At 44.4% G+C, this 24539-nt stretch overlaps 1 protein-coding gene across 1 annotated transcript; it reads right to left on the bottom strand.

Annotated features, from left to right (window-relative positions):
- Window positions 1–13948: 13948 nt before the first annotated feature.
- On the bottom strand, window positions 13949–14884 carry LOC149443215 (olfactory receptor 1-like). Its single transcript, XM_089655747.1, has one exon. The coding sequence runs from the start codon at window positions 14882–14884 to the stop codon at window positions 13949–13951; it is 936 nt and encodes a 311-aa protein (XP_089511873.1).
- Between the last annotated feature and the right edge of the window lie 9655 nt (window positions 14885–24539).

Raw genomic sequence — 24539 nt, 5'->3', positions numbered from 1 at the left:
TCCCTGTACGGCCTCCCATTGCTGCTGTCTCCATCGCCACACTCTGCCATGTGCCACTTTCAGGTCTCCTCACACTGCTGGTGGGTTCCATTTTTTGTCATAGGGTGCTGGCAGATTACGGGCCTCCCATTGCTGCTGCCAGGCCCGTAATCTGCCATGGGCCCCAGTACCGCCTCCTCATGCTGCTGCCAGGTCCAGAGTCTCTCATGGGTCCCTGTACGGCCTCCCATTGCTGCTGTCTCCATCGCCACACTCTGCCATGTGCCACTTTCAGGTCTCCTCACACTGCTGGTGTGTTCCATTTTTTGTCATAGGGTGCTGGCAGATTACGGGCCTCCCATTGCTGCTGCCAGGCCTGTAATCTGCCATGGGCCCCTGTACCGCCTCCTCATGCTGCTGCCAGGTCCACAGTGTCTCATGGGTCCCTGTACGGCCTCCCATTGCTGCTGTCTCCATCGCCACACTCTGCCATGTGCCACTTTCAGGTCTCCTCACACTGCTGGTGTGTTCCATTTTTTGTCATAGGGTGCTGGCAGATTACGGGCCTCCCTTTGCTGCTGCCAGGCCCGTAATCTGCCATGGGCCCCAGTACCGCCTCCTCATGCTGCTGCCAGGTCCAAAGTCTCTCATGGGTCCCTGTACGGCCTCCCATTGCTGCTGTCTCCATCGCCACACTCTGCCATGTGCCACTTTCAGGTCTCCTCACACTGCTGGTGTGTTCCATTTTTTGTCATAGGGTGCTGGCAGATTACGGGCCTCCCATTGCTGCTGCCAGGCCTGTAATCTGCCATGGGCCCCTGTACCGCCGCTTCATGCTGCTGCCAGGTCCAGAGTATCTCATGGGTCCCTGTACGGCCTCCCATTGCTGCTGTCTCCATCGCCACACTCTGCCATGTGCCACTTTCAGGTCTCCTCACACTGCTGGTGTGTTCCATTTTTTGTCATAGGGTGCTGGCAGATTACGGGCCTCCCATTGCTGCTGCCAGGCCTGTAATCTGCCATGGGCCCCTGTACCGCCTCTTCATGCTGCTGCCAGGTCCACAGTGTCTCATGGGTCCCTGTACGGCCTCCCATTGCTGCTGTCTCCATCGCCACACTCTGCCATGTGCCACTTTCAGGTCTCCTCACACTGCTGGTGTGTTCCATTTGTTGTCATAGGGTGCTGGCAGATTAGGGGCCTCCCATTGCTCCTGCCAGGCCCGTAATCTGCCATGGGCCCCAGTACCGCCTCCTCATGCTGCTGCCAGGTCCAGATTCTCTCATGGGTCCCTGTACAGCCTCCCATTGCTGCTGTCTCCATCGCCACACTCTGCCATGTGCCACTTTCAGGTCTCCTCACACTGCTGGTGTGTTCCATTTTTTGTCATAGGGTGCTGGCAGATTACGGGCCTCCCATTGCTGCTGCCAGGCCTGTAATCTGCCATGGGCCCCTGTACCGCCTCTTCATGCTGCTGCCAGGTACACAGTGTCTCATGGGTCCCTGTACGGCCTCCCATTGCTGCTGTCTCCATCGCCACACTCTGCCATGTGCCACTTTCAGGTCTCCTCACACTGCTGGTGTGTTCCATTTTTTGTCATAGGGTGCTGGCAGATTACGGGCCTCCCATTGCTGCTGCCAGGCCCGTAATCTGCCATGGGCCCCTGTACCACCTCCTCATGCTGCTGCCAGGTACACAGTGTCTCATGGGTCCCTGTACGGCCTCCCATTGCTGCTGTCTCCATCGCCACACTCTGCCATGTGCCACTTTCAGGTCTCCTCACACTGCTGGTGGGTTCCATTTTTTGTCATAGGGTGCTGGCAGATTACGGGCCTCCCATTGCTGCTGCCAGGCCCGTAATCTGCCATGGGCCCCTGTACCGCCTCCTCATGCTGCTGCCAGGTCCACAGTGTCTCATGGGTCCCTGTACGGCCTCCCATTGCTGCTGTCTCTATCGCCACACTCTGCTATGTGCCACTTTCAGGTCTCCTCACACTGCTGGTGTGTTCCATTTTGTCATAGGGTGCTGGCAGATTATGGGCCTCCCATTGCTGCTGCCAGGCCCGTAATCTGCCATGGGCCCCTGTACCGCCTCCTCATGCTGCTGCCAGGTCCACAGTGTCTCATGGGTCCCTGTACGGCCTCCCATTGCTGCTGTCTCCATCGCCACACTCTGCCATGTGCCACTTTCAGGTCTCCTCACACTGCTGGTGTGTTCCATTTTTTCATAGGGTGCTGGCAGATTACGGGCCTCCCATTGCTGCTGCCAGGCCCGTAATCTGCCATGGGCCCCGTACCGACTCCTCATGCTGCTGCCAGGTCCAGAGTCTCTCATGGGTCCCTGTACGGCCTCCCATTGCTGCTGTCTCCATCGCCACACTCTGCCATGTGCCACTTTCAGGTCTCCTCACACTGCTGGTGTGTTCCATTTTTTGTCATAGGGTGCTGGCAGATTACGGGCCTCCCATTGCTGCTGCCAGGCCCGTAATCTGCCATGGGCCCCTGTACCGCCTCCTCATGCTGCTGCCAGGTACACAGTGTCTCATGGGTCCCTGTACGGCCTCCCATTGCTGCTGTCTCCATCGCCACACTCTGCCATGTGCCACTTTCAGGTCTCCTCACACTGCTGGTGGGTTCCATTTTTTGTCATAGGGTGCTGGCAGATTACGGGCCTCCCATTGCTGCTGCCAGGCCCGTAATCTGCCATGGGCCCCAGTACCGCCTCCTCATGCTGCTGCCAGGTCCAGAGTCTCTCATGGGTCCCTGTACGGCCTCCCATTGCTGCTTTCTCCATCGCCACACTCTGCCATGTGCCACTTTCAGGTCTCCTCACACTGCTGGTGTGTTCCATTTTTTGTCATAGGGTGCTGGCAGATTACGGGCCTCCCATTGCTGCTGCCAGGCCTGTAATCTGCCATGGGCCCCTGTACCGCCTCCTCATGCTGCTGCCAGGTCCACAGTGTCTCATGGTTCCCTGTACGGCCTCCCATTGCTGCTGTCTCCATCGCCACACTCTGCCATGTGCCACTTTCAGGTCTCCTCACACTGCTGGTGGGTTCCATTTTTTGTCAAAGGGTGCTGGCAGATTACGGGCCTCCCATTGCTGCTGCCAGCCCCGTAATCTGCCATGGGCCCCTGTACCGCCTCCTCATGCTGCTGCCAGGTCCACAGTGTCTCATGGGTCCCTGTACGGCCTCCCATTGCTGCTGTCTCCATCGCCACACTCTGCCATGTGCCACTTTCAGGTCTCCTCACACTGCTGGTGTGTTCCATTTTTTGTCATAGGGTGCTGGCAGATTACGGGCCTCTCTTTGCTGCTGCCAGGCCCGTAATCTGCCATGGGCCCCAGTACCGCCTCCTCATGCTGCTGCCAGGTCCAGAGTCTCTCACTGGTCCCTGTACGGCCTCCCATTTCTGCTGTCTCCATCGCCACACTCTGCCATGTGCCACTTTCAGGTCTCCTCACACTGCTGGTGTGTTCCATTTTTTGTCATAGGGTGCTGGCAGATTACGGGCCTCCCATTGCTACTGCCAGGCCTGTAATCTGCCATGGGCCCCTGTACCGCCTCTTCATGCTGCTGCCAGGTCCAGAGTGTCTCATGGGTCCCTGTACGGCCTCCCATTGCTGCTGTCTCCATCGCCACACTCTGCCATGTGCCACTTTCAGGTCTCCTCACACTGCTGGTGTGTTCCATTTTTTGTCATAGGGTGCTGGCAGATTACGGGCCTCCCATTGCTGCTGCCAGGCCTGTAATCTGCCATGGGCCCCTGTACCGCCTCTTCATGCTGCTGCCAGGTCCACAGTGTCTCATGGGTCCCTGTACGGCCTCCCATTGCTGCTGTCTCCATCGCCACACTCTGCCATGTGCCACTTTCAGGTCTCCTCACACTGCTGGTGTGTTCCATTTGTTGTCATAGGGTGCTGGCAGATTAGGGGCCTCCCATTGCTCCTGCCAGGCCCGTAATCTGCCATGGGCCCCAGTACCGCCTCCTCATGCTGCTGCCAGGTCCAGATTCTCTCATGGGTCCCTGTACGGCCTCCCATTGCTGCTGTCTCCATCGCCACACTCTGCCATGTGCCACTTTCAGGTCTCCTCACACTGCTGGTGTGTTCCATTTTTTGTCATAGGGTGCTGGCAGATTACGGGCCTCCCATTGCTGCTGCCAGGCCCGTAATCTGCCATGGGCCCCTGTACCGCCTCCTCATGCTGCTGCCAGGTACACAGTGTCTCATGGGTCCCTGTACGGCCTCCCATTGCTGCTGTCTCCATCGCCACACTCTGCCATGTGCCACTTTCAGGTCTCCTCACACTGCTGGTGGGTTCCATTTTTTGTCATAGGGTGCTGGCAGATTACGGGCCTCCCATTGCTGCTGCCAGGCCCGTAATCTGCCATGGGCCCCTGTACCGCCTCCTCATGCTGCTGCCAGGTCCACAGTGTCTCATGGGTCCCTGTACGGCCTCCCATTGCTGCTGTCTCTATCGCCACACTCTGCTATGTGCCACTTTCAGGTCTCCTCACACTGCTGGTGTGTTCCATTTTGTCATAGGGTGCTGGCAGATTATGGGCCTCCCATTGCTGCTGCCAGGCCCGTAATCTGCCATGGGCCCCTGTACCGCCTCCTCATGCTGCTGCCAGGTCCACAGTGTCTCATGGGTCCCTGTACGGCCTCCCATTGCTGCTGTCTCCATCGCCACACTCTGCCATGTGCCACTTTCAGGTCTCCTCACACTGCTGGTGTGTTCCATTTTGTCATAGGGTGCTGGCAGATTACGGGCCTCCCATTGCTGCTGCCAGGCCCGTAATCTGCCATGGGCCCCCGTACCGACTCCTCATGCTGCTGCCAGGTCCAGAGTCTCTCATGGGTCCCTGTACGGCCTCCCATTGCTGCTGTCTCCATCGCCACACTCTGCCATGTGCCACTTTCAGGTCTCCTCACACTGCTGGTGTGTTCCATTTTTTGTCATAGGGTGCTGGCAGATTATGGGCCTCCCATTGCTGCTGCAAGGCCTGTAATCTGCCATGGGCCCCTGTACCGCCTCCTCATGCTGCTGCCAGGTCCACAGTGTCTCATGGGTCCCTGTACGGCCTCCCATTGCTGCTGTCTCCATCGCCACACTCTGCCATGTGCCACTTTCAGGTCTCCTCACACTGCTGGTGTGTTCCATTTTGTCATAGGGTGCTGGCAGATTACGGGCCTCCCATTGCTGCTGCCAGGCCCGTAATCTGCCATGGGCCCCTGTACCGCCTCCTCATTGCTGCTGCCAGGTCCACAGTGTCTCATGGGTCCCTGTACGGCCTCCCATTGCTGCTGTCTCCATCGCCACACTCTGCCATGTGCCACTTTCAGGTCTCCTCACACTGCTGGTGTGTTCCATTTTGTCATAGGGTGCTGGCAGATTACGGGCCTCCCATTGCTGCTGCCAGGCCCGTAATCTGCCATGGGCCCCTGTACCGCCTCCTCATGCTGCTGCCAGGTCCACAGTGTCTCATGGGTCCCTGTACGGCCTCCCATTGCTGCTGTCTCCATCGCCACACTCTGCCATGTGCCAATTTCAGGTCTCCTCACACTGCTGGTGTGTTCCATTTTGTCATAGGGTGCTGGCAGATTACGTGCCTCCCATTGCTGCTGCCAGGCCCGTAATCTGCCATGGGCCCCTGTACCACCTCCTCATGCTGCTGCCAGGTCCACAGTGTCTCATGGGTCCCTGTACGGCCTCCCATTGCTGCTGTCTCCATCGCCACACTCTGCCATGTGCCACTTTCAGGAACGTCCTGGAACAAATGCTGTTAACAATGGCTGGTCAGGGTGCGGTAGACGTGGCGCACAGATCTCAACGCCACATGACCCCTGTGGGGGCAGGACAGGAAGAAGAGGAGGAGGTAGAGGAGGACCCAGACGCACCGTGGCAGTATGCTGTGGAGATGGAGGCAGGGAGTCCCTCGCATTCCTTGGCACAAATGGCCCATAGCATGCTCGGTTGCTTGCGTAGCGACAGCCGAATAATAACCATCAGACAGAGGGATAACTTTTGGCTGTCCACCTTGTTGGACCCTCGCTACCGTTCAAAAATGGTGGCCTTTTTCACACCTGCTGAGAGGGAGGCCAAAATAACGTACTATAAAAACCACCTATATAGTCAGCTGGTCTCTGCCTTTCTGCGCCAACGTCCATCCTCAGACACTGTGGGCCCTGTGCGCTTGCGTTCCGCTGCCATGGCAGCAGGGGAGGGGTGGGGTGGTAGGAGCAGTGGCAGCTCCACCAGCAGCGGCTGCCTCAGTCTGCAGTCGATGATGAGTAGCTTTCTTCACCAGCGCAGTGAGGAAACTACTAACCAGCCGCAGCAGCAGCAGCATCAGGTGGACCTGGAGCACGACCTCAAACAACAGGCTTGGGCCTACTTGGACAGCACCCTGCCAACCGAGGCAGACAATCCCCTTGACTACTGGGCAACGAAACTTGACCTTTGGCCCCAACTAGCTGAATTTGCCCTTGAAAGGCTGTCATGCCCGGCCAGTAGCGTGGCATCGGAGCGCGTGTTTAGTGCGGCAGGAGGTATTGTAACTCCGCGGAGGACACGACTGTCCACCCAAAGTGTGGAGAGACTCACGTTTGTGAAAATGAATCAGGCGTGGATTAGTCTGGATTTCAAACCACCAGTTCCTGACACAACTGACTAAATCCGCCATGAATCATGCCCCAAACATGTGCCACTTTCAGGTCTCCTCACACTGCTGGTGGGTTCCATTTTGTCATAGGGTGCTGGCAGATTACGGGCCTCTCATTGCTGCTGCCAGGCCCGTAATCTGCCATGGGCCCCTGTACCGCCTCCTCATGCTGCTGTCAGGTCCAGAGTGTGTCATGGGTCCCTGTACGGCCTCCCATTGCTGCTGTCTCCATCGCCACACTCTGCCATGTGCCACTTTCAGGTCTCCTCACACTGCTGGTGTGTTCCATTTTGTCATAGGGTGCTGGCAGATTACGGGCCTCCCATTGCTGCTGCCAGGCCCGTAATCTGCCATGGGCCCCTGTACCGCCTCCTCATGCTGCTGCCAGGTCCACAGTGTCTCATGGGTCCCTGTACGGCCTCCCATTGCTGCTGTCTCCATCGCCACACTCTGCCATGTGCCACTTTCAGGTCTCCTCACACTGCTGGTGGGTTCCATTTTTGTCATAGGGTGCTGTATGGCCTCCCATTGCTGCTGCCTCCACCGCCACACTGTGGCTCCACACTCTGGTTTTGACCCCGTGACTGCCCAAATGAGTGAAGTGTGCGGTGATTCTAAGATCGACGGCACTCATCTGCATGTCATACTGACTGACAGTATTATTTCTCTTCCCCAGCAGACTCCAAGGGCATTTAAATTAAAGGTACAGTGTTCTGCACTAATATAAAGGCTCTCTGAAGCCTAGAAACACCCTTTTATAAGTTAAATTCGCAGCGAATATATTCGCATCGAATCGAATTTATTCCTCGAAGTCGCCGAATCAGCCGAATCGAATTTTTGATTACTTCACTCATCTCTAGTCGTGACGTCAGACTCAATACCGGAAGGAGCGGCGCGGCCATCTTGGTTTTGGAATTTGGCTGTGTGAATTACTGGAAGGATGGACGGTTCCTATGTTTGATGTAAGATGGAAATAAAATACTGTATATGTGTTACCCTTATATACTCCACTGAATTTGTCCTTTCTGCCTTATGAGGAGCGGGGGAGATTGAGGTGGATACATCCGCAGGGAGAAAGTTATAACTACCCTGGAGTGCTTGTATTGCTAGTTTAAACAGAAAGAGGGTAATTGTATGAAATCCTACTAAAGTGTGAAACCACTAAATTGAGCACAATATCACGGATTGTGTAATTGCTGTGGATTTATTTTCACGAGTGAAGAGTCACAGATTGTTCATTTATAAATTGAAGTATTTAGTGTGGTATTTATGTTTATTTACTGTCACAGAGTGCTGTGTGTTTTGATTCACTTTATATATAAGTGTAAGTGTATATGTATAAATTTAAAAAGTTTTTTTTTTTTTTCTCTCACGAATGGTGTGCATGTATTCAATATATCTGTTTCTCTAATTTTTTTTTTTGAGGCATCCGGGATTTTTTCACGATTTGGAAGACTGAAAAAAAGTAGTTGTGGAAACTTTGGCATTTGTTGTGGACATTTTGGACTTATTTTGGTTATTTACAGGAAGATTAATATTGTATACAGGTTTTGTAGAAAAGGTTTATGGTTTGCACTTTCAAGAGTCAAAGTTTAACTTTTCATAGGGGGATTACAGTTAGAGTGTTATATACTGTCACCATAGTGACACTGTACTACTTGTGGGGGGTGATGAAGATTTTTTTTTACACTGATCACTTTTACACCCAAATAGGCTGTAAAAGCAATAATTTCTCCTTCTCTCTGGCTGCATTCTTGCAGCCATTGAGAAATACTGTGTAAACTGTGATTGGCCACAGCTTGTCACATGGTAGAAGGCTGTTGTGAATAGCCCTGTACCATGTGATCTCTGTGATCATTCACAGATTTCACACGTAATAAGCAATGATGTCAGAAGAGACATCTTGCTTACTACTATTCATGTGATCACTGATTGGTCAATCAGTGATCACATAATCGGGACCTCACATGGAGGTCCCGTACAGCGATCGGTGTTCTTCTGTGTCCAGAGGAGGTGGTGCCGCACGCTCCTAGGTAGCGCGTAAAAGCAGGGAAGCGGGATGACATTTATAAACGGCCACCCGACCCTGCACTGCTCCCTTCCGGCCCATGTACATAAACAGGGAGCAGTGCAGGGGCGGTGGCCATTTATAAACGTCCTCCCGCTTCCCTGCTTGTGGTTAATGCGAAAAGATATATTAAAAAAAAAAAAAGGCCTTTAAAAATATAAGTCAAGAGGGGTCATTGTCAGCATTCCAAAACTGCAATAAAAAATGTAAGAATGCAATCAGGATGGTAGACCATGAGAGACACATAGATTAAAAAAAATCCCCAAAAATTCTTTAAATATGTTAATAGCAAAAAAAAAAAAAATGAGGTCACAATATATTGGTCTCATAAAGGATGATGAAGGGAAGTTGGTTACAAATGACAAGGAGAAGACAACTGTACCAAATGCATTCTTATCCTCCGTTTTTACTAAGGAAAAGGAGGGGTATAGTAATCAAGACTATATCATTAGTAACGCATCACAGAGTGTGCCCTTGTGGCTAACAGAAGCCACGGTCCAAAATAGACTTGACACAAACAAATCACCAGGACCAGATGGCTTACACCCGAGAGTCCTCAAGGAACTCAGGGTTTAGCCAAACTGTTATATCTAATTTTCATGGACAGCATATTGACAGGAATGGTACCAGCGCATTGGTGAAGTGCTACTACTGGAGGGGTTAATAAGGGACTATATCCAAGATTTTGCTGATGAAATCAGTATCATTAGTAGTGATCAGCATGGCTTTACGAAAGGTCATTCTTGCCAAACCAAACTGTTAACATTCTATGAGGAAGTGTGCGGTCATCTAGATAAGGAAGGCCTGTGGATGTGGTGTACCTGCCCATATGGAAGAGAAATATATTTCCAATACATTTAGAAAAAAAAAAATTATACATGCAACATATATTTCCAATATATTGGCCTACAAGAATATATTTTAACATGTATTCCAAAAATGTAAATTAAAATATGTTTTCCAAAGTCATATATTTAAAATATATTTTTTAAAATATATTTTGCAGATATTTTTTAACATCTAAAAAAATTCATTTAAAACACAGATTTTTAGATATACTTGTAAATGCATTCCAAATTACACTATTACATATTACATTTTTCAGCATGTGTTCTGAATATATTTTTTATAATATATTCAGAAATATATTGAAATAACTTTTTTAAATATATTGAATATGGCCAAAATTTTAGTATTTGAAATATATGTCAATATATTTGGGAAGAATATATTAAGAATACAATTCCCCATAAGCGCTTAATTTACAAACTGATGTCTGTAGGCATGGACCATAAGGTTTGTACATGGATAGAAAATTGGTTATAGGGGCGCATCAAAATTGGAGGTGATTAATAGCGTGTACCCAGACTGGTCTGGAGTGGTAAGTGGGGTACCCCAGGACTCTGCATTGGGACAAATTCTTTTTAATTTATTCATAAATGATAAAGAGGTTGGTATAAATAGCTTAATCTCAATGTTTGTTGATTATACAAAGCTAAGTAGGGCAATAGCTTCACAGCAGGATAAAGAAACTTTACAACAAGACCGTAATAAAATAAAATATAAATATATTTTAAAAATATTCTTCCCAAAAATATTGACATATATTTTAAATGCTACAATGTTGGCCATATTCAATATATTTCAAAATATATTTATATATATATATATATATATATATATATATATATATATATACTGCAAGTTGACATGCATTTTTATTACAAGATATATGAAAAATATTTTTAAAAATACATTTCAGTACTGTTAGTGATACTTTTTTTATTTGCACTAACATACAATTTTGAGGACAAGCTTTCGGGGAGTGTCCCCTTCTTCAAGGTCCAAGCAGTACTGTTACAAAGTTTTAGCAGAATGTTAGAAGATATGTGGGGATTGAGAAAAAAAAAAAGGCAGAAAGAAACACAAGCCTAAGGTTTGCCTAGAGATAAGAACAGCAAAGCAAAAGCAAAGACTGGGGGGGTGGGGGTGGGGGGGGGGGGAGGGGTGGGGAACAGCACTCACAGAGGGAGTCATAAATATGTTGGATAATGAGTGAGGAATCCCATGTCCAAATTAAAGCCATTATCTCTTGTGTCAAATAGAATTATCATTCTTAGTTCAAAAGTTTTTTCTTTCCTGAATGGATTTGAAATTTCCTTTAAGAACTAAAAGAACTACTATCAGTGACCTGGAATTCAATCCAGAATCCCAAGGTATCCCTTGTGTAAGTGCTGACCTAACTGAAAATGTGGATATAACAGAGGAACTTGGAATCATCAACTTGTCAAATCATAAACTTTCTGAACCAGAATTAACCATCCTCTCCAAAGGCTTTACATTCTGCCCAACCACCAAATTGGATCATTTACAAGTATTGTCAGATATGGAGGATTTCTTCAGGAGACTAAGGCTCAAAGAATATTTCCACAATAATGAAAGGAATCCTAGGACAATGGAGTGCTACACAAAGAAAAAGAACAGCTGCTTCACACCCCCACAAGGACGCAACCCCAAACTGGACACCTATATTGATAGCTTCAGACTGCGAGCTACATCCCTGATATCCACCCAGCAAAAGAAAATTCTGTACAATCTTTCACCACTAGAGCGAAGGGCTATACACGATTTGCGCAATAATTAGGCCATCAAACCAGCGGATAAAAGGGGAGCAGTTGTTGTGATGGATACAAACAAATACACACAAGAAGGCCAGAAGCACTAGTGACTATGGATGTAGTATCCCTGTATAGTTATATCCCTCACAAGGATGGATTAGCTGCATGTCACAGATCCTTATCATCCTCGCCAAACAACAAATACACTGCTGAGGATGTTACACAGCTCATTGAATTCATACTTACACACAACTACTTTGCCTTCAATAAAGACATCTATCTTCAATGTATGGGCACTGCGATGGGAAGTAAAATGGCACCCCAACATGCCAATTTATTTATGGCTGACCTGGAGGAACAATTCCTGAACAGCATGGAACAAAAACCATACAGATACTATCGCTATATTGATGATATTTTCATCATATGGACAGAAGGTGAAGAAAACCTAAAACAATTTTACTCATTGATCAACACTTTTCATCCATCAATAAAACCAACAATGGAATACTCAAACACACACGTCACCTTCCTAGACACCACAGTATACATCAGGGATGATACCCTTCACACCTCAATATACAGGAAACCCACTGACAGATGCAACTACCTCCACAGTTCTAGCTTCCACCCCCAACACACGAAACGTGCCATCATACACAGTCAGGTCATCAGATACCACCGAATATGTTCTGACCCAAGAGACAGAGATAAACATCTCGGGACACTAGCAGACTCCTTCTATTAGAAGGGTTACAAGGACAAAACTATCAACACCAGCATAAACACAGCCTTGAGAACCCGAAGGGAAAATCTACTTCAGTACAAAGAGAAAAAAACAAACAACCGTGTACCTCTAGTCACCACATACAACCCAACACTAGAAGGAATAAGAAAAATAATCAAAGATTTACAACCCATCATAACAGAGGATGGAACTCTGAAAAAAATATTCCAGCAACCCCCAATACTGGCCTTCAGACAACCCCCCAACCTCAGAAATAAACTAATCAGTAGGAAACTTCCTTCTGATCAAAATGTCACAAATAATGGAAGCACACCCTGCAATAAGAAACGCTGCAAACTCTGCAACCAAATCAATCCATCAAAAAGTCTCAGACACTCAAAAGGGATCTTCAATATCTCCGGATCATACAGCTGCACCTCCAGTAATGTTGTGTACCTTATCCAGTGCAGAAAATGCAGCAAAGGATCTTATGTTGGCGAACAGGACAGAAGTTGCAAACAAGGATGAATCTGCACAGACATACCATCAAGGAACATAAAGAAGATGACCTCTGCACACCTGTGGGACACCATTTCGCACAACCAGACCACACTATGGAAGACCTCAATGTTTTAGTTCTTAAAGGAAATTTCAAATCCATTCAGGAAAGAAAAACTTTTGAACTAAGAATGATAATTCTATTTGACACAAGAGATAAGGGTCTTAACTTGGACATGGGATTCCTCACTCATTATCCAACATATTTATGACTCCCTCTGTGAGTGTTGTTCCCCTCCCCCCCCCCCAGTCTTTGCTTTTGCTTTGCTGTTCTTATCTCTAGGCTAACCTTAGGCTTGTGTTTCTTTCTGCCTTTTTTTTTTCTCAATCCCCACATATCTTCTAACATTCTACTAAAACGTTGTAACAGTACTGCTTGGACCTTGAAGAAAGGGACACTCCCCGAAAGCTTGTCCTCAAAATTGTATGTGCGTGCAAATGAAAAAAGTATCACAGACAGTACTGAATTGTTTCTGTCGCAAGTGCACTAGTACGGCTACAATCACCTCAAGTAAAAATACATTTCAATTATACTGTATGTCTTTAAAAATAAAAATCTACATTTTTGGGATGCATTTATAAATCAATGTAAAAATATGTTAAAATGACTTTTTTATATGCTAAAAAAATCTGAAGAATATATTTTAAAAAAAATCATTTTAACTTCCGCCGTCACTTTCGCCCTTTGGAATGCATGGTGGAACGTGGTGGCCATCTTTGATTCCATTCACAAGTAACAAAGCTGAATACACTCAGTGCCAAGTCATAGGCACTTTTTTGGTGAGTTGCATTTTTACTATTTGTCCCCGATATTAAAGGTTTTACAGTTTTACATTATGGGAAGTCCATTTTTGCTCCTATTTCCATGCTGACAATTTGCTAAATTGCCTGTGGAGGAGAGGAAGATTCCTGTGATTAATTTAGCATCTGAGAAGGATTACTGGTTACCATCCACAATGCTATTTAATCCATGGGAAGATATATTGGTTACTATTAGCAATGCTGTGGAAGAACATTGGTCACCAACATCACGTTGAACAGTGGGATAGTCATGGGATGACGGTGAGTGCAGATCCATGTGAGGTACCGGTCTGAGCACAGTGGAGCACCTGTCACTTTAAATACGGAGTTCACAATCAAGAACTTAGCACGCTTGCACCCTATTTTCACATTTTGGAACTGCATACCTAATACAACCAGTTTAATTACATGTTTATTGTATATTACTTATGATTATTGATTATTTTTGAGTGTCATCATTTCTTATTGTTTGCACAACTTATGCGCGGTCCACATGGCATTTATTTTGAGACTGTTTTATAAAATCCTTTCAAGCTTGGAAATACATTTTAGGTGCCAGTCTCAGAAGTCTCAGAAGTGCCGATTTGACATCGTTATTTCGCAGACTGTATATGAGAGGGTTTACCATGGGGGTAACAGCAGTGAAGAGCACCAGACAGACTTGCTGTAGGCTATCATAGTTTCGTGGCATAATGTACACTAACATAGCTGTAGTATAATACACGATGATGACAATGAGGTGCGAAGAGCAGGTGGAGAAGGCTTTCTTACGCCCTTCCTTAGATTTAATTTGAAGAATGACCTTGATGATGTTTACATACGATATCAAACTGCAAAAGCATGGACAGAAGCTGAAGAAAAATGTCTCTATATAGATGACTATATAAAATTCACGTACACCAGCATAAGCGATGTCAATCAAAGCTTTCCCATCACAGAAAAACTGGTGAATAGTCTGTGAAATGCGAAAGGACACGTATGATAATGCAACTGTGATTACCAATGAATTTAGACATCCCGAAATCCAAATCCCTGTGACGATAGAGATGCAGTTTTTGGGTCTTAATATAGAGTGATATCGTAAAGGGTTACAAATAGCCACGTAACGGTCAAAGGCCATTGCAAGTATGACCATGTTTTCTGTGATGCCAACTAATGTATAGAAGTACATTTGTGTGAAGCATTGGTTGAAGGATATAGAGTTATCCCCGGACGTTAATATGTCCAGATGTTTGGGGGCTATGACTGTAGTGTAGCTAATGTCAGTGAAGGACAAGCTGCAGAGGAACATGTACATGGGGGTGTGCAAATCACTGGAAATAAATATAAGAACCATTATGAAGGAATTGACAAATACTCCAGTCAAATACAAAATTAAATACAGACCAATAATTAATGATGTATATTCAGATTCAATAGAAAATGGTAACAAGTGGAAATCTTTCAGAAATGTTTGGTTTTCCATTAACTTTCTGAAAAAAATTACATTAATTAAATAAATTTAAAAAAATGTTAAGGAATATATATAATAAAAAAATGTTTTTAAAAATCATTTACAGTGCTGTGCAAATGTATTTGCCCCTTCCTGATTTTTTTATTTTTTCGCATGTTTTTCAAGTTTAAATGGTTCAGATCATCAAACGAATTTTAACATTACACAAAATTAACCCAAATAAATACAAATCGTAGTTTTTAAATGATGATTTTATTCATTAAGGAAAATAAGCTGTCCTACCTGGCCATTGGTGGCAACAACTGAAATTAATCGATTGCGATAACTGGCAATGATTTACAAAACGTAGCTGCAGTTTTCTCTTTCAGTATCTTTTACTGAAATGAACAAATGCTTATGAATTTTGAATTAATAAACAATTAATTTTTATTTAAACACTTACTGTCTGCCCGCCCGCATTATACTGCGGACGGGCGGCAGCTACAGGCATAGCGGCGTACTGGTACGTCACTCTGACTGTACCAACACATACAGAGCACCCCCCTCCACACGTGACCACTTTGTCCACCAAACACAGTGGAATGCAGGTTCCGGTAATCTGGACCCGGTGATCAGTGTTAGCAAGATTAGCCCTGTTCACTGTCAGCCCTAGAGTTTAGCCCCTTCACTGTTTTCACTGAAGATTTGTATGAATTCATTGTGGGCCAAGGCAATTTATATGCACAACAATACATGGCCACTCACCCAAATTCAGCTCTTGTCAGACAATTCACATGGAAACCTATCACGGTTTCTGAATGTAAAACTTTTTTCGGCCTAACCCTCGACATGGGCATTACAAAAAAGAATGAATTGTCGTCATATTGGTCCACAGACCCAATTCATCATATGCCCGTGTTCTCTGCTGTTACATATATGCCCAACATGGACCAGCAACATACTGGCATGTCGCTGGACTTTGCGTGGTTATACCAGGATGATGTCTGCAGCTACAGGCATCATCCTGGTATTGTTGTTTTCAGCTGGTGGTTGGCTTTCATGTAAAATCAATCCTATCAGCTAATTAGCTGCTGGATCTCTTTTACAAGCAGTGGGAAGAGACGACCTCCCCTCCTGCTTCCTTCCATAGCTTTCTCAGACTCTCCCGTCCTACCAAAGAACCCAAGAAGGCAGCCGGCGGTTCCTCCAGCTGACCATACAGATGATCGAAGACTAGAATGGTTCCAATCATCTGTATGGTCTAAGAAACTGGAAACAACAAGCATTTCATCATTTCAGGTTTGCTGGATATAAACAGAGCCATTTTAAAATTGGGAAAGTATCTGATCACACCGATCTTGGTGAGATCAGATGCTTTAAGGGCAGAGGAGAGATCTAGAGTCTAATAGACCCCAGATTTCCCAGAAAAGAGTCACTGCCTATTGCTATCACAGGGGATATTTACATTCCCTGTGATAACAATAAAAGTGATAAAAAAATTAAAGGGACAGTGTAAAAAAAAATCCCTGTGTTCGCACGTAAAGGCAAATGCAGACATCGGTCCAATGTTAGTATGTAAACAGAGATTGCACCATGCATGTGAGGTATCACCACAAACATCAGATTGAGGGCAGTAATTCTAGAACTAGACCTTCCGTGCAAATCTAAAGTGGTAACCTGTGGAGGCTTTTAAAGCATTGCCTATGGATATTAAAAATGTGCGTAGTTTGTTGTCGTTGTCCTGGCATGCGGGATTTAAAGGGCATGTCCTGTTTGGTATCTATTTACTTGGTGTAACACCATCTTTTATATTTTTTATATTTTTTCAATTGGGAAATATATTGTGTTTTTGTGCATTAAAATTCACAAAGTGTATTTTTCAAAACAATTTGCATTTGGAAAATCTGCATAAATACTGTGTGACATAAAAAATTGCAACACCCACCGTTTTATTTTGTAGGCCTCTTCTTTTAAAAAATATATAATGTTTGAGTGTTCAAAGTAATTTTCTAGCAAAAAAAATGTTTTTCCTGTAAACAAAAAGTGTCAAAAAAGGCTTGGTCTTCAAGTGGTTAGAAGGGTAATGTCTGGAATAGGATTATAATGTTGGCCCTGAAATGCCAGGATAGTAGAAGCACTGTTTTTTTTCCCTTGCGGATGATTGGGTATTCAGAATTAAATTTGTTACATTGTATTTACTAGGCTAAGTGAAAATTTACTTTGCAATACCCTCTGGTAGGGTTTGGTCTTTCAAGTTTCAGTCAATGTTCCCCAACAAATGTTTATCATAGATAAGCTAAACTGAAATTCATTATTTGAGAGTAAGAACTGGGAACAATGGACCAAATTGAATCTGGCTATAGATATTAGTGGATGGTTGGTCGGCAATGTATAGGTTAACATTTTCAAGTCGTCTTTTTATCTTTTCAACTAAATGGGAGAGCTCCAGTTTTGTCAGTGTTCCTGCTTAGGGTAATGACCAAGGAAACCATGCTCAGTTTTTTTTACTTGCCTGATTGCTTTGTTTCCAAAGAATGCCTCTTTGTGCCTGTCATGCCATTCCGCCTTGATGTTAGATCATAAATGTTGGCCAAATCATGATTCTTCACAGGCCATTCATTCACAGGATTCCCAGTGTTGCTGAAAGATGCCCTTTGCCACATTGCTAAGAACAAACTGTACAGCAATAGCATGCATGGAACCATAAGAACCTCTTTCAGGACTATACATAAAAAAAACAGAATTACTAATGATTTGGCAGTAATTTGCATTGTTGGATTTTCTCAGTTGAAGATCTGTGTCAGGAATGGTCTTATCTCTGGTAGTGCTGGGGCTTACCTGCCTTGTGGGCTGCAGTACCAGTGCTGGCCAGTGGGTGCTCTCAGCAGCAAGTGTCTCACTCCTGCAATCAGGCCATCACCTGAGGCTGATTGCAGGAGGTGTATTAAAGCAGGACCAGGCCTGCAATCAGTGCCTTGGTGTATTGCTCCCTTGTGCCCTGTATCCTGCCTCCTGCCTGCTGGACTCTGACACTGCTTGAACTCTGCCCGTACCAACCCCGGCTATTCCTGACCACTCTTCTGCCTGCTCCTTTGTACCTTGTCTGCCCCTTAGCTACCAACCTGGCCTGCCTGACTACGTTTGTGCTCTATACATATTTATATTAGTTTAGGTTTGGTTTGTTTGTACTACGTTTGTGTATTGTATAGCCTTTAATAAATGATATTGTTTACACCTTACTTGAAGTCTGCGTTTCCCTGTGTCAGTCCACACATCTCTGGTCATACCCGGATCCCTGACAATCTGTAAATCCATGGCATCTAGGACTAGTTGAATATGGATTTCAATATTATTTTGAAAAAAAAAAGATTTGCAAATGTGGAGAATTAACAAATAAACTGATACATATAGGGGTGCCAGTGTAACACCACAGTATAACATAATGTTTTACATTGAACCTTACAGCCTAACCTTTGTTGTCAAGCCTCCCTCAAAAATGAGGTAATTTGCTGAATGGCAGGATAAATGGATAAAAAAGGACATTGTTTACTTGGATTTTTGGTTTGCAATTCATATAAAAGCAGCTCATCAAAATATTTTGGAAAAGAGTTGTACCCTCCATCTCCCCCACAGCTTCCTGGCTGAATTTACTGGCATGTCCCAGCTGTCATTTTGACAGCTAGGACTTGTCCTGGAGAGGCTCACAGAACAGTTTCTGCAGTGTCAACAAGAATTAAGTTTTGGCAAGGTTATTATTGCTACTATTGGTGACCATTGATCTGCATACAATGTCAGCTAAGGCAACACTGAAAGTTATTTATTTTATTTATTTCAGGTACTTATATAGCGCTTTACATATATATTGTACATTCACATCAGTCCCTGACCCTCAAGGAGCGTACAATCTAAGGTCCCTAACTTACATTCATACATACACATACTAGGGACAATATAGACAGGATCTAATTAACCTACCAGCATGTCTCTGAAAGTTAAATTTAAACTAGCCGTGTTCCTATTTAACCCTTTATTAACCTGCAGTTAACCCTTGTAAGCCATAGTTAACTTGTTCCTCTTTCCTCTCATTCCTTATCTTACTGACATTTTTTGTTACATTAATTTTTTACTAATAATATTTACTTCTTTCATTTTTATTAGTTACTGTAGCTTTTTTTTTTTTTTTCAGTGACGCCTTTAAAAAAGTTTTAAAAAAGACTATATATCGTTTGTAAATAAATTTGCCATGCTTTGTAAAAGAAACATAGTGTTTGTGCTTTTACAAATAGAACAAATTGTAGAGTAAAATGTTCACTTTTTTATTGGGATTCCCGAGCCATGCTCCTGTGAATGGACATTAATCATTCACACAAAGAACGCAGCTCGGATCTGCCTCCCCATCTCTCTCCTCATTGGTTCACTGGCTGTGATTGACAGCAGCTGGAGCCAATGGGTCCCGCTGCTGTGTGAGCCAGTGAGGCTCACCCAGCTCTCATGCCCATCACTGGATCAGGATTGGCCTTAGGTAAATATTAGGAGGGGGGTGGATCTGCATCCAGAAGTTTTTTTACCTTCAAACATAGAATGCATGAAGGTAAAAAAAACCTTCTGCCTTTAGAACCACTTTAGATACTCTTAATAAACCTATTTTTTTTAGAATAGTTTTCTATCTGTTGCTATAATTTTAAGAAAGATGTTTTTCTCTTGTGGAGGGCAGTTAAAAAATATTATCAGGGTGTAGGTTGAACTGAACCATGGGACTGGGCTATGTAATTAGAACAGGGTGTCTCCAAAAACATTCAATCCTCCCCCATGTTCTTAGGCCACAGGTAAATAAATTTGCCATGCTTTGTAAAAGAAACATAGTTTTTGTACCTTTACAAATAGAACAAATTGTAGAGTAAAATGTTCACTTTTTATCTATAGTAACAACAGTTGTTTTAAAAACAACACTAGAAAAAGGACAAAACAATGCATATTTTTCTGACCTTTTTTTGTCTCTAGCTGACGTAGAAACTAAAATAATTTTTGCAAGATAATATTGCCACCATAAAGCCTCATTTGCACCAAAAAATAAAATATTACTTAATTATCTTAAATAATGACAAAGATATGGCTAAATTAATAGACTCATAATATAACATAAACATAAAATAGTGCCTTGGTTTCTAAAAGGTAATTAGTTGTGAGATCTAAAGTGGCTGAAATTACATTTTACTTTGTTATTACAAGCTATGAGATCTTTCATCAAGTATTACATAAACCGTGGAAGTCAGTATTTGATGAAAAAGACATCACAATGGAGTCATTTAAATGTTTTCATTCTCATATGAAATTGAGATTATAAAAAGTGTTCAAATATGTGTTAAAATAGAAAAAAATACAACTTACAAAGTAAAAGTAATAATATTTTATTTTTACATTTTGGGAAAGCAAAGAACTCACCTGCAAACTGACATAGTATATTAAAAATTCTTGCAGAAACTAGGCGTGTCTGAGAATTTAGAGTGTGCAGATCACCTAAGATTTGTCACTTGTTACAAAATTCATAGAGAAGGCGCACACATATTCAGAACTGCTTTGTTATCATTTCAGTCATTTAGTTCTTTGTTACCATAATAATATTCATCTAAAAGGCCTGCAGCAGTGAATCTTTTTATTTATAGACAATGACTCAATTAAAAAATACCTTGGAGAATATGAGAATACATGCATGTGTGCTTAATTTGCTTGTTTTCTTTTAAATCCCACTATGGTTTGTACACTCAAGACCCAGCTATAAACAAATCTCTGTCCCCAGAGTTCAGAGTTCAACATGCAAAAAATTTGCTATAGTGAAACAGCTAACCCGTAGACTCTTATTGAATGATATATATAGCATTTCAAAGGGTCTATTTTTTAAAATAAAAATCTAAAGTGATTAAAGTAATTCTAAAGGTTTTTTTTTTAAATAACAAACATGTTATACTTACCTGCACTGTGTGATGGGTTTGTACAGAGCAGCCATAGTCCTCTTCTTTTTGGGTTCCCTGCCAGCGGTCCTGGCTCTTCCCCCCGTGCCAAGTGCCACCAATAGCAAGCCTCTTCCTATGCGGGGCACTCAAGCAGGCTTGTTCCCGAGCCATGCTCCTGTGAATGGACATTGATCATTCACACAAAGAACGCAGCTCAGATCTGCCTCCCCATCTCTCTCCTCATTGGTTCACTGGCTGTGATTGACAGCAGCTGGAGCCAATGGATCCCGCTGCTGTGTGAGCCAGTGAGGCTCACCCAGCTCTCATGCCCATCACTGGATCAGGATCGGCCTTAGGTAAATATTAGGAGGGGGGAGGATCTGAACCCAGAAGTTTTTTTACCTTCAAATATAGAATGCATGAAGGTAAAAAAAAACCTTCTGCCTTTAGAACCACTTTAGATACTCTTAATAAACTTTTTTTTTTAGAATAGTTTTCTATCTGTTGCTATAATTTTAAGAAAGATTTTTTTCTCTTGTGGAGGAGAGTTAGAAAATATTATCAGGGTGTAGGTTGAACTGAACCATGGGACTGGGCTATGTAATTAGAACAGGGTGTCTCCAAAAACATTCAAACCTCCCCCATGTCCTTAGGCCACAGGGGTCAAACTGGCAGTCCTCCAGCTGTTGCCAAACTACAAGTCCCATGAGGCATTACAAGATTGACAGTTACAAGTATGACTCCCAAAGGTAGAGGTATGATGGGACTTGTAGTTTTGCAACAGCTAAAGGGCCACCAGTTTGACACCCCTGTCTTAGGCAATCAACTTCTGCCTAGATGCATTCCAAAATGATAGTATTAATGTGACCTTCAAGACTTTCAATGCTTTAGTGTGTTTCTTTAGCACTAGAATATGTGGCTTGGACAAGCAACAAAACTGCTTAAATGTTACAAGTCCAATTGGATCATCTCTGACATAGAGCTGGAAAGTGTTTAAAGACCCCCCCCCCTTTATTTTTTGGTGCCCCCACTAATACATCATTAGTTTGGCCGTTGGGAATCCCCTTGGTGTTTGATTTGCAGGATGATTACCACCTTCAAAATACTTCCTGCTGTATAAAGGCAAGGTCTGGTGTTCTAGGTTTTGCTGAGGGAGGTTATGTTGGGGCTCATCCCGGAAGAGAGGAGGCTGCTGGTTGACCTTTTAACATAGCAATGATTTTGATGCGACACTTCTATTCTGATCATCTGGGTCTCTTACAGATTCTCATCTCCGCTGAGGAAGAAAATATTGTTCGAAACACATTGGAATTGAAGAGAACTGTACCCAGTGTATATTGATCTCATTTTGTGGCCTTTTGTTTGCTTTTATGATCTTCATTTTTTTTTAAAATATACTATATGTGTTGACCTCGTATATGTACCTGACCTGACAAATGTGCTTCTGTAAGAATGGTCCAACCTTCCCATAGACACCCTCCTAAACCTTGTGGACGGCCTTCCCAGAACAGTTGAAGCAGTTATAGCTGCAAAGGGCGGGGCCAACTCAATATTGAACCCTACGGACTAAGATTGGGATGTCATTGAAGTTCATGTGCGTGTAAAGGCACAACTCATACACTCTCACGGCTTCAACTACCACCTCTATGCCGACGACACACAAATCTATCTCTCAACCCCCCACCTCACCCCCTCGGTCTCCGCCCGAATTACACACCTGCTGAGCGACATATCAGACTGGATGTCGCTCCACTTCCTTAAACTGAACCTCTCCAAAACCGAGTTTCTTGTCTTCCCCCCAGCCCGGACCCCACTCCCCATTGACTTCTCCATCACATCCAACAACACCACCATCAAACCCGCCCCGCAGGCCAGAGTACTTGGTGTCATTCTGGACTCCAACCTATCCTTCCAGCCCCAAGTCCAATCTTTAACAAACTCGTGCAGACTCCACCTCCGCAACATCGCCAAAATACGCACGTTCCTAACTCCAGAAACCACGAAACAGCTCATCCACTCCCTCATCATATCACGACTCGACTACTGCAACTCCCTCCTCATTGGCCTGCCTCGCCGCTGGCTATCCCCGTTTCAGTTGATCCTGAATACGGCTGCCAGACTCATTCACCTTTCCAACCGCTCCGTCTCCGCCACCCCCCTCTGCCAATCCCTCCACTGGCTTCCGATTGCACAACGGATCAAATTCAAAATCCTAACACTGACGTACAAAGCTGTCCACCATACTGCCCCGAACTACATCACTGACCTAATATCCAAGTACCACCCAGCACGCACACTCCGCTCCTCACAAGACCTCCTTCTCTCTAGTTCCCTGGTCTCCTCCTCCCATGCCCGCCTCCAGGACTTCTCCAGGGTGTCACCCATCCTCTGGAACTCCCTGCCCCAACCCATCAGATTATCACCTACTCTCCTCTCCTTTAGGCGCACCCTGAAAACCCATCTCTTCAGGGAAGCCTACCCCACCCCCTGCTAACTTGCCGACCTCCTCCACTCTTCCTACCACTCCATCCCCCACAGCTATCTCCTCCTGTGCCACCATCCCCTCCCTCCTAGATTGTAAGCTCGAAAGAGCAGGGCCCTCGATCCCCCTCATGTTTTGCATTGTATTGGTATTGTTCTGTCACATGTTCTGTCCCCCTTTGTAATGTACAGCGCTGAGCGAACTATTGGCGCTTTATAAATACTGTATTATAATAATAATAATAATAATATATACATATGGGTCAGAACAGCACACACTGGGCATGTATCTCGATCCTTCAGGTGAAGAGCACACAATGGAGATCACCCAAACTCCAATATATAGAAAAGCAAAAAAGGGGTCCAATCTGCAGCACCTTGTATATTTATTAAAGAGAATTGAAACCTCATTGAATTGAAACGGCATCAAAATAACAATGCTTCAAATCTGTTCATAACAGAGAATTGAGTATCTAGCTGCTTGTCCCTGACTTAAATGTATATGGAGAATCCCCCTATGGGACTTTAATGCAACAACAATATTGTTACACATATACTCAAAAGAACATTTTTTAAAACATATGCTTTATTACATGAACATACTTGTGAGAGATACATTATCTTTAAAAACATTATCTCTGATGGATATTGCAAAAATGCTTCCTTCACAGAATAAAAAAATTCCCTCAAAAATTACCCCGACGTGTTTCGATCATTCCACTTTTTCATCTTCTTCAGGGGGCATACATGCAAGAGGAATTTCTAAATGAACACATGGGAATAAGTGATAATTTACACATAGAAAATGTAATCAATAACATTGATATAATTACCATTATGGTACTGACAAGGGAAATCAATATTGATCAGAGCAATCATAAAATAATGATGTCCAAGATGAGGCTGCATAATCCAAAGTTTTAATGGCGTGAACCACCGGAGGAACAAAGGTGGTCAGATAGCCATCTCATAATGCTGACGGCAACAGGAGAGCACCAAATCACCCTCTATGTCCCTCTATAATCATCGTGGAAGATATAATATAAATTAGGTACAGGGCTTATTGAACAGGCCTAAGAGTTGGTATTCTGGTTGGTATATAGAAAAAAGCTAACCGTATTGAGGGCATAGCCAATAAGCATAGTAAACTGGAGTATGCCTCATTCTATGTTAAAGATATCACAAGTCCCGCAGGACCAAAGATTTTGTGCAATTGTTTGATCTATAATAGAAATAAAAAATTATAGAAACACTAT

The sequence above is a fragment of the Staurois parvus genome, unplaced genomic scaffold (genome assembly GCF_062004578.1).
Source record: "Staurois parvus isolate SC_StPar_1 unplaced genomic scaffold, SC_StPar_1.0 ptg000867l, whole genome shotgun sequence".
In the NCBI taxonomy this organism is placed as follows: Eukaryota; Metazoa; Chordata; class Amphibia; order Anura; family Ranidae; genus Staurois; species Staurois parvus.
This window is presented reverse-complemented; position numbering and strand designations above follow the sequence as displayed.